The sequence below is a fragment of the Prinia subflava genome, chromosome 2, assembly GCF_021018805.1.
Source record: "Prinia subflava isolate CZ2003 ecotype Zambia chromosome 2, Cam_Psub_1.2, whole genome shotgun sequence".
Taxonomy (NCBI): Eukaryota; Metazoa; Chordata; class Aves; order Passeriformes; family Cisticolidae; genus Prinia; species Prinia subflava.
Genome location: NC_086248.1, coordinates 68,080,326 through 68,097,535, shown reverse-complemented (window position 1 = coordinate 68,097,535; position 17,210 = coordinate 68,080,326). Strand labels below are relative to the sequence as shown.

The window sequence follows — 17,210 nt, the reverse complement described above, 5'->3', positions numbered from 1 at the left end:
CTGTGTTAATTCCTTCACTATCCATTTTTCTATGTTCCTTTCTCTGTTTTACATTTTTCATCAACCTGTGGCAGGAAGACCTGGTTGTAATACATAACCTTTGGCTGGTTTAAACTGCTGTTCCAGAAAGTTCAAACAATCTAAGAGATTGTAAGATTTTGGATAATGGTACTTCAAAATCAAACAATAATTGGTTTAAATGTTGTTGCTGTTTTAGTTCTGGGATTGCTTTAGGACAACCAAGAAATTTTAAGATAGATAAGAAATTGAAATTTTATGTCTGAAAACCAATTCTGTGCAGAAGCATTTTTTGAAGTATTATTCAATATTATATTTTATTAATAATGCCCCACTGGAAGCTATAACTTTCTTTTCCAGAAAAAAATATACTTTTAGAAATTTCATGTGCCAAAAGATAAGAAAAATGTTTTACTGAAACAAATCAAGGCAATTGGTATATCAAGCATTGTATGTTTATTTGTAGGCTTCTTTACAAAACCCATATTCTGAATATTTGAAATATTTCCTATTAAGCAAGTCTATCTGGTCTCATCTGAGATGCATATGGTTTGGTAAAAGGGAATAAAAAGGCACTAAACAAGTTTTGCTGTAACCACCTGTGAAACCTGTTGCATGATCAACTTAATTCAACTAAATATGTATTTAAGAGAGCTGGCTGATTTTTTTTTTAAGTTGAAAGAGAAAACAAAAGTACTAAAAAGTAAATGTGTGCAGCTAGAAAATAATATTTTTTTAATAGATGATTTTTTGTTGTAAGGTCATGTCTATCTCCTGTTCATCAATCCTGAATATGCACAACAGGCACTTCTACTGGCAGGTTTGGATAAAAGCACCCATTACATTTAGTATAGTTTGTTACAGGTATTTATTTTAAAATGTAGGAATTAATACGCCTTTAAGGTTAATGGTTCCTCTACTCGGTCTACAGCAGGCAGGATCAGATGCTTTAGAGAAAGAGATAAAAAATGTGAAACCTGTCAAATACAGAATAACCATTCCAGGCAGGAATCTTTCCTATCACAGTCTGTCACTTGGCAGAGGAGTTATAAATTTGGGGCAGGATGGAAGTTCTCCCTTAGTTTTTACTTGCTTCTTTTCTTCCCTAGCCTTGTTGTCTGGAGAAAAGCATTATTCTGTTCTGAGATTTAGCTGCTTTCCAAAAGATAGCATTTGTAGCGGTCTGCATTCCTGATCTGTGTTGTATCTTTAAGGTGTATATTGAAATGCAGTGGTCAATACTAGGTTGAGTCTGTTATGCATGGTAACAGACTTTAAAGAAATGCTTAACATTTTTTTAATTAATAGAATTAAAGTAATGTTGAGCCCTGCCACCCCCATGTCTTCATATTCACGTGTAGGCAAACGCTCGTGCCTCAGTGATTGGTTGTTTTCTTGGTCAGGATATTTGCAGGGAGGGAGGGGTTGCTACTGATTTCTGCTTTTGACAAGTGTAATCACAGTCTAAAATATGCTTGTACTGATGAAGGTAGTGTCCTACTGAAGTAAGTAATTTTCCTAAACTGTCTTCTTCCACTTAAAATGTAGCTAGCCAAAATGATTCCTCACTCTTTAAAGCCTTGACATAACTAGCTTATTTTTGAATCTCTTGAATACTAGTATTCATGATCTAAATTTAATTTTATATGGTGATGAATGTTACCCTCTTTTGAGCTTATTATTTGTTTTCTTTGGAAGGATGGTTTTGAGGCAAAATCTGAGGAGCGTGCCAGTGTCATCCAGCAACTTGAGCAAACTATAGAGGATCTGAGGACAAAAATTGCAGAACTAGAGAAACAGTTTCCTGCTGCAGAGGTACAGACTGCTGGGAGGGAACAGGAAAATGAGCACGCTCGTGCAGACTCTGGGGAACTCAGCAGTGTGACTCTTCAAAGGAATGAAGAGGAGACCACACCCAGGACTGTGTCACAGGCGAGATCTGTACAAACGTCACCAACAGAGGATTATTTAACACTCACAATGCCTTCAGCCAGTCCACTGCCACAACCACCCCCACCACCGCACTTAGAAGGGGGCAAAAGTGAAGGGCCTACTCAGAAATTGCCAGCTCTAGAACTACAGCCCACATTTTGTTCTGAAATCTCCTTAATTCTGTCACCGAAGCTAATCTCAGTGCCACTGGATGCAAGCCAATCAGTACAGAGTATACCGCAGTCACCTCTTCCAGGACCCAAAGCTGATTTGTCCCTTGCACTTGAAGGAGGGACTGAAATGCAAGTTTCCCATCAGCCTCTAAGTACTGTAGATGTAACTTGTAGTGAACATCCCCCTTCCTTGCCCCCAGAGCCCACATGTAGCATTCCTCCATCACTGCCAGCGACTGAACAGGCTGTCCCCCTGTCTGGAGCACATGGCCATTCCTTTGTTACTCCCATGTCTATGGCAGGATTACCACTGCCACCACCCCTACCTGGTTCAGGACTCCCTTCTTCTGCTGTCTCAGCAGTGACACACCTGGACCACTCTTTCCCAGGTGCCATGATGTCACCTCTCCCTCCTCCTCCACATTTGCCAACTGGCGAGATAACGATGCTGCCTCCTGCTCCTCCCCTCTCATGTCCTGGATTCCCTCCACCACCTCTTCCACCACCTTTGCCTGGAGCAGCAGTTTCATCTCCTCTGCCTGGCTGGGGTATCCCGCCTCCCCCTCCACCACCACCTTTACCTGGAGCTGGCGTCCCTCCTCCACCTCCTCCTCCTCCTCTGCCCGGCTTGGGATTGCCACCCCCAGCACCACCACTTCCTGGAGCAGGGGTGCCACCGCCTCCCCCACCTCTGCCTGGAGGGGGCATTCCACCCCCTCCTCCACCACCACCACCCCTGCCTGGTGTGGGTGTTCCCCCTCCACCTCCTCTGCCTGGTGTGGGTGTTCCCCCTCCACCACCTCTGCCTGGTGTGGGTGTTCCCCCTCCACCACCTCTGCCTGGTGTGGGTGTGCCCCCTCCACCACCTCTGCCTGGTGTGGGTGTGCCCCCTCCACCACCTCTGCCTGGTGTGGGTGTGCCCCCTCCACCTCCTCTGCCTGGTGTGGGTGTGCCCCCTCCACCACCTCTGCCTGGTGTGGGTGTGCCCCCTCCACCTCCTCTGCCTGGTGTGGGTGTTCCCCCTCCACCACCTCTGCCTGGTGTGGATGTTCCCCCTCCACCACCTCTGCCTGGTGTGGGTGTTCCCCCTCCACCACCTCTGCCTGGTCTGGGTGTGCCCCCTCCACCTCCTCTGCCTGGTGCTGGTGTCCCCCCACCACCCCCTCCTTTGCCAGGGTTGGGGATGCCTCCTCCTGCCCCACCACCATTGCCTGGAAGTGCACCACCCCTTCCAGCACCAGTTCAGGGTGGCAGCTACCCAGCAGTCCCACAGGGTTTTCTTCCTCCTCCGTTACCATCTGGTTTGTTTGCAATGGGAATGAATCAGGAGAAAGGGAGCAGGAAACATGTGATAGAGCCTTCTCGGCCAATGAAGCCTCTTTACTGGACAAGAATTCAGCTCCACAGTAAAAGGTAAGTCATGGAGTTGTTTAGAGTGGTTTTGCTTTATGGCTGTCTTGATAGTATCACTTGTCATTAGCAAAAGTCTTTCCTGCTCGGTAGGTCTTTGCGAGAGCATCGGTGGAAACAGAATTTCATGTGTAGTTGGATACGTAAATGGGGTGCCCGTTTTCTTGAAAATGAGCAAAAGTTATTTGCACGTGGAAGCTCTTCCATGGTAGTGTTTGCAGGGTCCTTTGGGGCTACATATCACATGTAGATCAGAAATCCAGGGGTGATGGCATGCCACCAAGCGTTCCCTGAAATGTTTTTCAGAAGTCGTATTTGTGATTCCCCTTAAATTTCCAAGTGGCATTGGTCTCTGGAGCAGCTTGCAAGTTTTGGTTGTGTCTTCCTTCTAGATAAATGTATGCTGAACACATTCTATCCTTCTCTTTCCTTATCCTTCAGTGACTTAGAAATACTTTTTTTTTTCACCTTGTATACTCAGCAGACTCAGATTCAGTCTGCAATTTATTTGCATAAAGTGTTTCTGATAGCCCTTACTTTGATGACTTGAATTCAGTTGTTGATGTTTTTTAGGGTATTTGTTTGTAAAAGATCCTTACTGGTCATGAAAAAAGTTCCCTTACAAATATTTTCCTTGTATCTCTGAGTAGTAATTATAAAACCCATCCGCTGTTATTTAATGATGAATTTCTTCTTTCTTTTCAAGTTCTTGCACTGTCGCACAGGTGGTCTGCAAATAACTGTCTATTTCTACTTCTCTTCCTGTCCATGACTGTATGTTTTATAGCCTGTATACAGCCTATTTTTATTTCAATGCATGTAGAGTGGGTGAATGTAAATAAACCTGATCATATCACATGTGAAAAAAAGAAGAAAACCCCAAAGTATGAGGAAGAATCAACAGTAGTTCTTATCAAAATGCTGCTAGTAGAATTTAGGCAACAACTCTTAAAGTGCTGCTATTTTATTTTTTTAATTCCTCCATTTATGATCTTATTTAGTTTGACATTGCCCTACATAGGTCTTTTGCTTAACTTTAGAGATTCTAGTGCTTCACTTGTGTGGGAAAAAATTGAAGAGCCTTCCATAGATTATCATGAGTTTGAAGAACTGTTTTCTAAAACAGCTGTTAAAGAGAGGAAGAAACCCATTTCGGACACCATTACAAAAACAAAGACTAAACAAGTGAGTACTCATTTAATTTCAAATTTTTCTAGGCTGTTTTTTACATAAAGACAGATTTTTGCATGCAGCTGAGATGAATTATAGTGTAGAATTGTTACCATATATAAATACACACTATAGAAAAATAAGAAAAGGAGAGAATGTAGGATGGATTTCAAAGCTGTACATGTTAAAGGCTGAAGATTGCTTTTTTCATGAATTGCTTTTCAAGTATGTATTTTCTTAAAAATATCTTTGCTTTATCCACTTTAACAAAAATAATATTAAAATAATTAGGTGCATATATGATGCTTTGAAATTGACTGCAGATGTGCAAGGAGTAGTATATATATTATTCTGATTAATTTTATACATTAAATAATGAGTTGCATATGAAGTACCATGACTTCAGAGAAAAATTATGCTTCAGAATCTAATTCCTAGTGTTATACCAATCAGAATGGTTTTAAGTTTGTGTTGTGTTTATGTATATAAAGAATATGAAGTTTATATAGACAATAAATGACAAGCACAGCTGGGAAAAATCCAACATGAATCAAACCAGTTTCTTGAGACAGAATGGTGTTCAATATAATAAAAAATGGGGGAAATACTTTAAAATGCATCAGTTTAAACCTCAGAGTAAAATAATTGAATCTGAATGTTTACATGACTGTTTGGCTGTAATCTTGGTATCTGTGTAAAAATCAGATTGTGGTGGTATGCTAAATAATTTGCAGTTAAACATTCAGGTCAGAGAGGGGGATGGTCTTCTGTGGGTTCCTAAAAAGCAGTTAAAGTTCTTGTTTTATCTTGGTTTCATGTTCCTGTACTCAATTCAAAGCTAGGCAGTTCTTTCCATCAACTTTTGACATGCAGGTTAGCGCTGTACAAAACTTTATTCCACACAAGATCCAAAGTGGAACTCTAAAATCTCCGCTCACCAGACTTTATATCTGAATGTGACCTGTTAGTTCTTCACCTCTTGGTTCTGGAGATCTTGCCCCATAGACACATTTTGGTCAGGTGCTTTACTGTGCTGACAACAAAGCTTGCAGCAGGCAACAGAATCAGTAATAAAGTTGGGATGATTATCCCAAGGTGTTGGGTAAAACCTTTCTCTGGATGGATGGGAAGGATAGTGTAAACACACCTACCACTGTGCTGCACCAGGCTGTACAAACTGGGTTGGGAGGAAATGTAAGCTTCTCTTGCTATCTTGCTGTCCTGCAATAAATCTCTAAAGTGCAAGATCTTTGCTCGTCTTTCCTCCTAGAAAAAGCCAGTTTTTAGTGGTTATTCTTAGCTTAATTACCATCATAGTTGAAGTAAAAAAAGGAATGCAAAAGTGATGCTGTGTGTCCCTGCACATTTCATAACATTTGATGATGAAAATCTGTCAACAGAGTAGAAAGCATGACTATTTACTTCTGTAACATAAAGAGAGCTTAAAAACAGACAGTGATTATGAATAAACATTAGATGTGGGTTTTAATGCTAAATACTCATTTTTGTTGCAATGCCATAAATTTAGGTATGTTGTCAGTAAATTAAAAAAAATATATAGCAAAAGCTAAATTAAAATGACTGATTGTTCTTAAATTCTTTGAAAAGAAAACTTTTTCTGACAGAAATTTCCACACAGAAGTTTACGGCAATCAACGTAGTTGCTGTACCTAGGACAAACATTCCTGTGAGCCACCTTAATTCACAGAAGAGAATTCTGTTTCTCTTCCTCTGATAATCAAACAAATGTACTGCTCCCAAAAATAAAAAGAAATTGCCTAATAGAGAAGTCTGGCTTGTTGAATTGTAGAATCTGGGGAGAAAAGATTGACTAAACAGATAAACAGGCTTTCATTGGAACTATGGTTAGAGCTATCATTTATTGCAGATGTCGAAGTTAAATACTCGTGTGAGAATCCAGTTAGGGTTTTCAGAGTACTACCATAAGACAATTGAAACAGAACAGCTTCACAAATATATTCTACTTATACCCTCTCAGCAATTTGGAATGCAGGACTTCATTTTTAAAATTCTCTTAATTTACACCGCAGTAAACACTTGGATAATGAAGTCTGTCCATGTTTAGGAGAAGAAACAGTTATCTGGGGAAAGCACGGCTGTAATTCCACAAGTATGTTTTTTACAGGGAGCACCAAGTGCTGTTTAAGTGGTTACTGACTTACACGGCTTCTACGATAGTTACGGGTGTCGTAAAGATCTTACAAATGGTGTTTCTGTAGTGATTTTTACAGGGACGTGTTATGTAAAGCAGATGTGTTTTGTCACCTGTTGAACTATGAAGAAGCACTGTACAGAACAGAACCAAGACCCTCACTCTGGTGCTTTCCAGAAAAGCTCTTGTCTGGCAATTGATTTCACTCCTTGCATTGATGTGCAGGGTCTGCTGAGTGAATGTATTGCTTAGATGGATTGGATGTAAAGTACTGGCTATACTGGAAACAATAGTCATGAAAAAATGTACAGATAACTTTCAAAAGTATGAAGAATTTGGTACTCTTTATAAACATATTATTTTAATGAAACTGTTTTTACTGCAAGCTAAAATAAAATTTTTTTTTGCATATGGCAGGAGGGAGAATTCTAGCTAATCTGCAGAAAGATTTGATAGTTTGGGGATGTTTTAGTGGGTGAAAGATTAATGATTTTGAAGTACACTGCTGTTCTGCACACAGGGCTTTCATTCTCTAAGCCAGAGAGTATATTCATATGTTTGTTCTATATGTATATAGATATGCATGATATAATTATTTCTGACTAGTGAGCACTTTTCAAGTGGTAAAATTATTCTTATTGCTCTGGGGTAACTGTTTTTTTTGTTGTTGTTGAATGAGTTAATTTCACCCTACCCAACTATTGGTTATAATTGTTTTCTCAGCATGGTCATCTGCATGTAACACAATATAAATCTCTAATGCTTTTAAAAAAATCAATATTACACCTAGCATTGAATGAAGGCTGCATTAAAATCCATTCCAGAACTTTAAAGAAAGAGAAAGAATGAAGTGTTATTATTTATTTGTGGATGCAGCTGATTTTATTCTTACTGCCTCTTGTTTAGTGCCATGGCAAAAACTGTGATTTATTTTGCTCAGTTAATGCATATATATCAAATTCTCAGCTGCTGTAAATGTGTGCAGGCTCACTTAACGAGAATGCCTACTAAATCTTCAAAGAAAATACTTTATAGGCTGTATTGTAGGTGGAGTGGCCATTGCTACCTATTAAAGTGGTCTGACTTTCATTACAAATTCCTGTTATAACGTTGCCAAAATTTAGCTCTTTAGACTGCAAGTTTTGTTGGGTTGAGTCTTTCCCCCCCAGTTTGTGTCTATTTCATTTTGCCAATGTTAAGAAAGGAAACAAGGTCTGGTTTTGCTCATGTCTGTATTGTTGCATAGACTTGAACTATGGAGAAATGTTATTATATATATATTTTTAGTTGTATTAAAAAGTGTCTTGAATTTTGATGCTCTACAGGTTACAGTCTCTTCCTGTTGCTTAGAAGGGACTTTAGGTATAATCCGGAAGAATTTTTTTTCTGACTTTTTATTGGTAGTTTGGGAAACCAAAGCCAAGAGGAGGGAGACAAAGGAAGATTAAGAAAAGTAACTAAGGAAGGAGTGAATAACTGATGAGATCTGAGAGCTCACAATATAGAGCATATTAGCTGTGATCTTGTGTCACCTCTTATTCTGTCTAAAGTAATTTCACTCAGAAACTTTTTGTGAGACTGGGGTGGTTTTAACCTAGGTGATCCCTTAAACCAAATTGCCAATCTCGTTAAACCTGTGGTGTTCAACTCAAGCAGAGGGTAAAACTCACTCTTGTGTCTCATTCTACTGTGCCATCTTGTTAGAATACTAGTTTTGATTATGTGGCTAGGCAGTCGTTTCCATAGAACCCTTTCCATAGCTCACTGTTGTCTGCATGAAATGAGCACAGTCAATAATAATTACTTATTAAATTAAGCTGTTACCCATGTCAAAAATTGCTTTATAGCAGTTGTTGCAGCACTTAAAACATGAATTAATTAGTAAAGCAGGAAGCAAATGGTCTCGTGATTAAGGCCACATACTCAAGAAGGATTGTAAATGCAATATTAAGAATATACTTGCATGGCAAACACTGGCCAGTGTACATTGAATGGGTTCAGTGGAAAAATGGTACATAATCAGAAAACCTTGATATCAGTCAGCATAATAAGGATATAGAATGGACTGAACTGATTTGCATAAGTTACTTTTCTAACTTTTGAACCGTCATTTTGGAAACTTTACTGGTAATCCTCTAACTGTACTTTTGGAAAATATTATTGAAGTAACTGCAATGAACTTTTCAATCACAGACCATGTGCTTATCATGGTAAATGGTAAATATTTATCGTGTAAATGAAAAAATGTTAAAGATTTTTCTCATGTGGAAACTCCACTATGAATCTACTGACATTAAGATTTTAAACACTGTTTCCACGCCAGAATATTAATAGTAGGTTCCTAAAATTTCATTTGGTTTCATAAGCCTTAGGTGCATAAAAGATGTGTTAATGAAACAGTTTAGATTATCATTTCAGGATATTTGAATTTTAAGTTGGACAAAAAGAAGCTGTGGTAAGAGAATACTTCTGGAAATAAAATGCCACTCCAGTCCTTAGAGTGGTTAGAATATGATTCTTGTTTTTTAGTAAGGGATGTTTTACTATTGCTCAGCCTTCTGTTGCAGAACACAATGCTTATCTAACCTAACTAGTTTCTAACTCAATTTAAGAAGTCTAAGTATTTTTTTCACCTGATATCATAAATAATTAATATTAATTGGGGCAGCAATCTCTTAGTAAAAGATTACTCCTACAGTAATAGTTTTATGCTGTTAATCTCAAATAGTGCCATTTTAGTGCTAAAACAGCACAAAAGGACATGAATTGTTTCTCATCCATATTTGTAAAAGCTTTATTTATGAAATAACACAACAGGGCAATAGAGAAAACATATGAACAGTAAATACTGTGTTCTATCGCTGCCCTCAAGCATAAAGTTTCAGACATGGCTGCTTGACTTCACTAATTTGCATAGCATGTCAATAACTTGCATCTAAAATTATGTGAGAAAGAGAAAGATATAGATTATGAGATTCTTCAATGGGTAAAGAAACTAGCTTGTTTCCAGAAGGAATTTTCCATTTTGGTTAGGATAGGAGACAGAGAGATGCTGAAAATTATGCTTTGTTATTGATGCTCTGTGAGTTCAGTTAAATCATTATGTGCCATCAGCTCGGATATTTTGGGAGACAGGGTGTTGGTTTGCAGGGCATTAGAAGGTTTGGCGTTTTTTGTAGATGTTATGAAAAAGTTTTTGATCTCCTATATGAATGTGACCACACTACTTGAACTAGTCCCTGTTTCCACTCTCACAACTGCCATTACTAGCCAGAAGTTACAGTTACTTCTCAATTTACCTTCAAAAAAAGGCAAACAAAAGGTTAACTAAAACTCACAATATACATAAAAAACCCCACCTGTAAGAGTATATTATTCTGGTATATCTATAAGAAGGATATAAAATGGGAAAGATATAATGGTCCACTTCTATGATTTCCTATTTTACACTTGGAATACACTTGAATGCAGAAAAGACTTATCACAATGCCTGGTGAGAAGGTGACTGCATTACTGCCCTGATCCTGTCTCTTAACATTTTATTTGGAACTTTGTTGTTTCTGCCTCTTCCCTGCCACATATATGAGCAAGAGGTCTTTGTGAAGTGAGGTTTCCAGCATGTGACTTTGTGTAATGTACAGTAGTTTTTCTTAACCAGTGAAAACTTTGGGGTAAGTTTTTCTAAACACTCAAAATCAGAAACAGAAAGCAAGAATCATTGAAAAATTCCATGCATTAATAGAATATTATTCTGGGGAAAAGGAATCCTCATATTTTTTGCTTAGGGGTTCTCATCAAACATGTGTCTCGCATTACCTTTCAACAAAATATCTCTTTAACTGTTTTTGCCTGTGTTAAACAATCAGGAACAAATTTGGCATGTAGTTTGTTTGCTGCTCAACAATGAGGACCACTCAACAATTAGAAAGTTTGTCCTAGACTTCAAGCTGCAGATAATATCTCTAGCTTCCTTTTTTATTTATTTTTTTAAAATTTGTTTAAAGCAGAGTTCCAGAATCTAGACTAAAAAGGAGCTGTGTATTGTGTCTGAGGCTTTAGATCTTGTAGAGATTGGATTTATCGAACTTTTGTTATTCTGCCTTTAAATGGCGTCACTTGTCTGTAGCCTGTAGGCCCAGACTATGCAGCTGATTTATTTTATTGTTTTGCTTTTAAATGTGGGAATTGCTGTAGGCATTTATGCTAATATTCATATTTTCTGAATTAGTGTTGTATTGTTACATCCATTCTATTGGAGGAAACTCCAGTATTCATGCAACTGACTGAAATGGGAATGAACTGCATAACAGAGATTAGTATAAAAGTTGACATAAACCCTACATTTTAAAAAAGCTAGAGAAAGTTGGTAGCTGCTATGTGAAACTGCTTTCTGCACCATTCACCTGACAGTCATGGTCTTTGTCGCCTTTTCGATATCATCATGGTTCAGAATTTTGGCAGCAAAGATAACTTATTCTTCATGTGGACAGTGGTTTTTCTGTTTTGCTTCTATCTTCTGTCAAAATGTGGCACTCAGCCATTAACTATTCTCCTGTCTATCAGCTCACTTTCAGAAAAAGCAGCTTCTTTTTCCTGCTAACTTTTAAGCCAAGACTTGAAAGGATCTACTAGATCATTAAGTCTAGTCCTGACCCCTGGACAGGAATCATGTTCTAGCCTGCATGACAACATAGTTAATTTATTTGCTTCTTTTTTTTTTCCCTCTAGTGTTGATCTCCTTGTATATGTAAGCCTGACCTTAGTAGGTCTGAAGGAAGATAGAAACTGTGATTTCACATTTTGAAGCAAATATAAGAGTACATGGGTGATGAATTAGAAGTAGGAGATTCCCAAGAACAGACTCCAACTCATCCCTGTCCTTTGGGCCTCCAAGAGGAAACAGGGTAATTCTGCTTCCTTTGGAAAGGTCAGGTTGGTTCTAGGTAGGTTCACACCTGAACACAGTTGTAGGGGTTTTTTGTGGAAGACATAATCCCAAAGCTATTTTACTCTCAATTTTCTTCTTTTGTTTTGTTTTACTTCTGGATAAAATAGCATCTTCCATCAGTTCCATTTCTACTTTGTATTTGCAGAATCTGAGGGACAGAAAATTTACAAGTTTACTTCAGATGAGCTCTGGCCTCTTTGTGTGACTATTGTTTTCTGATAGCACTTTGTGATGAGTTTGCATTTGATTTTTAATTCACTTTGTCAGCTTTGAAATGGTTTTCTAGTACAAAATAAAGGCAACAAAGGATGCCCACTATATGCTGATACCAGTAACTTAGTTATGCTGCTAATACAAGATGTTTCAGACTTGAGCAGTAACGATAGGAGCTGAAATCAACAGTTCCCCCAATATCTTCTTTACCAAATTCATTTTTTTCAATGTTGTTGGAATACAGAACTTTAGGGTGAAGCATTTGAACTTTATGTAGCATACTGTGTTATTTCGTTTGTTGCTCTGCCTTTCCTGCAAGTATGGTTTGGTAGCAACCTCAGTTGAAGAAATTTTGTTCTTTTTGAAATTTTGTATACACTTTTTTTTTTTTTTTTAATGCAAGGGAAGATACTTGTTTGGTTTCTATTACAGATTGCAGCTTAATTGTTAGAAAGATTTGGTCTATATCTTACTACCTGAGATCTACTTTATTTTGCAGTCCTTTTGTCTGCAAAGAAATAAATCAATAACAGCTTCTCTTCACAAGAAGAAAATCTCATATTGACCTACCTTTATCTCAGTTTCAGGCTTGAATGAAATTTTTGTTCCATTTAAAAAAATATTTGGAGTGATGATAGCATATTAGAAGACTAGTATAGGTTATCCTAATTGTATTTTTCTGAATTACATTAGTTTTACATTTGAATGTAGAAAAATCTGACTATCCTATCCTATTTCAGTCCATTTGACTTCAGTCTTAAATTCCTAATAGTATATTAAATGGATTAAAAGTTTCATAGGAATTTCTTGGTAATTTTTGACAGGTGAGGTCAGTAGCCATTACTTGAATTTAGGTCTTTAACCTTGTAAACATCAGTTATGACATAGCTGGTTTCCAATTCTAAAATTTTTGGTTAATGAGGAGTATTTTTGCCGTTGAGGCATCCCACCCCAAAAGGGAGGGGAACACACAGGTGTGCAGATGGTCACAGTCAAAAAGGAATGACAAAAGTCAGAAGGTCTGTAAAAGCTCATGAAGTTTTATTAGCAAATTATACACTTGTCATGGAAATTGATATGTTTTTCCCTTATTTTCCTGTATGACCACATAGCGGTGGGTTTTGAATGAAGAGGTAGAGTGAGCGAGAGAAATTGGAGAGAGGGAGGGAGAAAGATCACCAATCCTTGCTCCAGTGTCAATCCAGCTAATGGGATCTCCAGAGTCCTGGAGCATGTACACCTGAGCTTCATGGGGGTACCTATTTATAGATAAGTTTTCCCTGCCGTGAAGATGAGTTTCTTGCTTTTTATGCAAATCAGTTATCAAGCACAGTTCATTCCTCTAGACCTTTCTGGTAATGGGTCACAGGGCTTCGGGGGGTCTCTGGTCCATTGATCCCCCTCTACTGAGTTGGCTTTTGGTCAACAATCCTTTTTCTCACACTCATTCCTGCATGTGCACTGTACCATGCTGTGCTTATCTCCAGGAGCCAGACCAAGGATTTCTGTCCCAAAAAATTGCTGCCCAATCCCCGAAAGGCCCCCTTCTCCAGCCACATCCTGTTACTTCTCACAGCATGTTATTACCAAGGATCCTTGGCTGGCCGCACAGCGATCTGGCTGTTCATGTTTGGGACATAGACATTAATCCCTTATCTTCAGGGATTCTACAGCTGTATTTTCACTCCACTGCAGCTAGTTTGGCATCTGTGAGAAAAGGGGGATGAAATATCTTCATAATCAATGGTTATGAAGATTTAAGAAGGGAAAAAAATAGAATTAAACAGTTGGCCAGCCAACCACATCCTCAGAAAGCCTATACTGTAAGTACAGTGAGTTTCTCAAATTTCCTTTCCTAAGTAGTTCCAGTGGCAGAGTTCAGGGTCAGGCTTTTCCTTCTCTTCTACTGTTCAAGCATCAGTGTGCAGACCTGTATCTGAAAATGTAAGTGAATCAAAGTTGGCAGTGAATCAGGGAATCACAGGGCAAACATCTTCTGGGTACTTTTTTAAGATATGAATTGGATCATGAAATTCTTTACTCTGGATAACTTAATTCTTTTTCCAATCTCTTTTCTCTTAAATAAATAAATTTTAAATAGCTTTGCCAGTGTGGTTGTAGATAATATAGCCTCCTCTTGGTGCTACAATGGTAGCAGTGTAGCTTCAAAAAATATGTATATGCTTCCTGACATGAACTAACAATTTTAATTATCTTTTCTTTTTTCCTTCAAGTGACTCACGTTTTCTTCAGTGTGTTTAGTACGATGTAAAACTCAGCAACATATGTAGAGAAATATTAACCTCTTTCTTCTATGCAATGGTTGAATCCCAGCATTGAAAATTATTTCATCTAGAATCATGTCATTTTACAGATAAAGTCATTTTCTGGCATTACTTGTTTCTCCTAGCAATGATATAAATTTACATCAAGTTGAATTCAAACAACTTAGAGCCCTATGTAAAATAGTCTGTGAATTACATGCTGCTTTTATGCTTGCAAAACCAACATGTATGAAAGTCTATTTTAATCACTGATTTTAACCCCCTAAAGCAAGTAATTTTGATGGCTTGATTTTATTTTTTTTCCTATTTTGAAAACAAAAAGGCTTTCTGACCTTTTATAATCCTTAAAGTGATCAAAGAAAACCCCAATGTGTACGTGGTTATTTTGATTTTAAAATAAAATTCATATTGGCGCCTACTACGTCAAACATTCAAATAAAATACAAATTCTCACAGTTTTAACTTACATCAAAGATGGAAATCATTGTGTGGTTTTGGAAACCAAAGCAATTTCAAGATAGACACAGTTGGAATTTTTTTTATTTGACAGCGTGTTTCATACACTTAGTAACATCAGTGTGAAGTAAAGTGTGCATCCTAATGAAGAAGGAAGACTAGGGGAACCTTTATAGTGACTCTTTTAGGATTAAATTCAACTAGGTGACGAAGTTACATACACTTGTAATGGATTTATACAGCAGAAGCAGATTTTAAGAATAATAAATTTGCTCATTTTTGTATATATAGACCACAAAGAACTGTTTCTTGAATATGTCATTAGTAATGCAAAATATCTTGTACATTATCCTCCATAATATAATAATACTTGTGTTTCTTTTGGCAGGTTGTCAAGTTGTTAAGTAACAAAAGATCTCAAGCTGTTGGAATATTAATGTCTAGCCTTCATTTAGACATGAAGGATATTCAACATGGTAAGTTAAAAAACTATTGATTATTCTCAGGTAACATAACTAATTATCTGGAAATGCTAAATATTTATATCATTTGATATGTAAAATAAATTAATATGAGGCCTTTTTTACACATTTTTTTCTGAAAATAGCTTGTTCTGGCATTTATATTCCCCTTTCAGCATCAGCTGTATAAGTGATATATAATATAGACACTTTGATTTTTGGCCTTTTTGAGGAAGAAAGAATGTTTTGTTTATTTTATTTATTTGTTTTATGAAATAGTTCCTATATTTGCGTTAGCACAAACTGTGGCATTCTTTCATCTTCAACAGCATTTTTTACAAAGCGAGATCTTTTAGGGGAGTGTAATACTTTTCACATTTATGCTAAGAGACGGTAGTACAAAAAGGTGAAAAGTGGAATTGCATTTATATTCAGAGCATCCCTTATGTTTCCCAAAGGCTTTGGATAGATTTGAAGCAGATTGAATTATCCTGTGAAGTGCCAGCCTATCTATTAAATAAATGTGGTTTCAAGTATAACACAGACTTCATAAATCACAAAAACATCTTGTGAACTTTCTAGGCTACATATTTACGGCCATGCATTCAGTTTACTATGAGTTGCTTATTTTGCAAAATTATTCATAAATAGAACAAATTTGAGAGCACTCTGTCAGCTGGTGAGTAACTCGTAATCACAGTTTTAAGGTTTTATTAAACTGTTTTGATGGTTACTAGACTTCCTCAAGCTGAAGCGCTTAAGATGGTAGTCATAGAGCAAGGCGCCAGTACTGGCGCCAAGAAGTACTTGGTATTTCCAAAGCTGGCAGATGTAGTTCAGTTAAGTCATAGAGCAAAATCTGAAAACAATGATATGGTCCTTTCCTTCAGTCAAATATTCAACTTGGTTTCAGTTAATAATGAGAACCTTATGAAAAAAGGAGTCCGCCTAACATCTGTGTCTGTGGTAAAGCCAACACAAGTTCATTGAAAATTTGCTTGCTTAACATGCAACACTAACAATAACATGGCATGAATGTCAGTAGTTGAAGGGGTCAAACAATATTATTCTTAACCTTTATCCTATTACAATATTAAGCACACATGATCATCTAAGAGCTGTGTGCAGATTTTGTATATTCCTCTTTCAATAGCTGTTTTCTAAAACCAAAAGTCTTTGTGAAAGGGAATTTAATAGTTCTTTTATTCCTTTGCTGTACAGAAGTGATTGAACAAACATGAGAACTTTTTTCTGGTGCAGGAATTTGTGAAAATACATGGTGCTATGAAGTCTTTTTTTTCTCTCTTTCTCTCTTTTTTTTTTCTTTTTCTTTTCTTTTAAATGAACATAAAATATGCATGGTGAGAAGCAGGAAACAAATTTGCATAGTGGGGGTAAGGAAAATAGAGATATTTCCCAGAAGTATTTCTGGCATCAGTCACTCCATGCAGAGGTCTCTGAGTGATCTAACCATACAGCCCATGCACAAATTACAGAATCACAACCCCAAGTATTTACTACATTGTTATTCCTTATTAAAAATAAAGATTTTACATATTTTTAGGTGTTCTAACATTTAGGATTTTCTGCTGCAACTTGAACATACTAACAAGAATGTATTAACAAAAATTCAAATAATGATCGAGTACCTGCTTTAACAAAAATACTCTGTTGATGCATTTGCATCTTTATAATATTTAAGTTGTATGACAATGAATACAGTAAAAAATGTGATCAGTGGTTTTTATCCCCTGGCCCAGGGTTTTAGGAGTGGTCTTCAGGTTTTCCCATGTTTGATGTACACTGACATGTGAATTTACACATATCTCAGCACAATACAAGCAATTGTTTTCCATAAATAAGGAATGCAGTGAAATGAAACTTTCCTACACCTCTCTCCTGACAATTTTGGTGCTAGTCAACTCATAACTTTCTTGTAAATGTTCCCTGTATCAAATATAAAGCATATTT

The 17,210-nt window shown here is 37.2% G+C and overlaps 1 protein-coding gene across 1 annotated transcript in view; it reads left to right on the top strand.

The window, feature by feature from the left end:
- FMN2 (formin 2) overlaps positions 1-17,210 on the top strand; it is a 154,474-nt gene that overhangs the window by 47,474 nt on the left and 89,790 nt on the right. Inside the window, exons 5-7 of the mRNA XM_063390397.1 lie at positions 1,717-3,536; positions 4,574-4,718; positions 15,167-15,254. Of these exons, the coding sequence (XP_063246467.1) occupies positions 1,717-3,536; positions 4,574-4,718; positions 15,167-15,254 (2,053 nt within the window). The remainder of the gene's footprint in view (positions 1-1,716; positions 3,537-4,573; positions 4,719-15,166; positions 15,255-17,210) is intronic.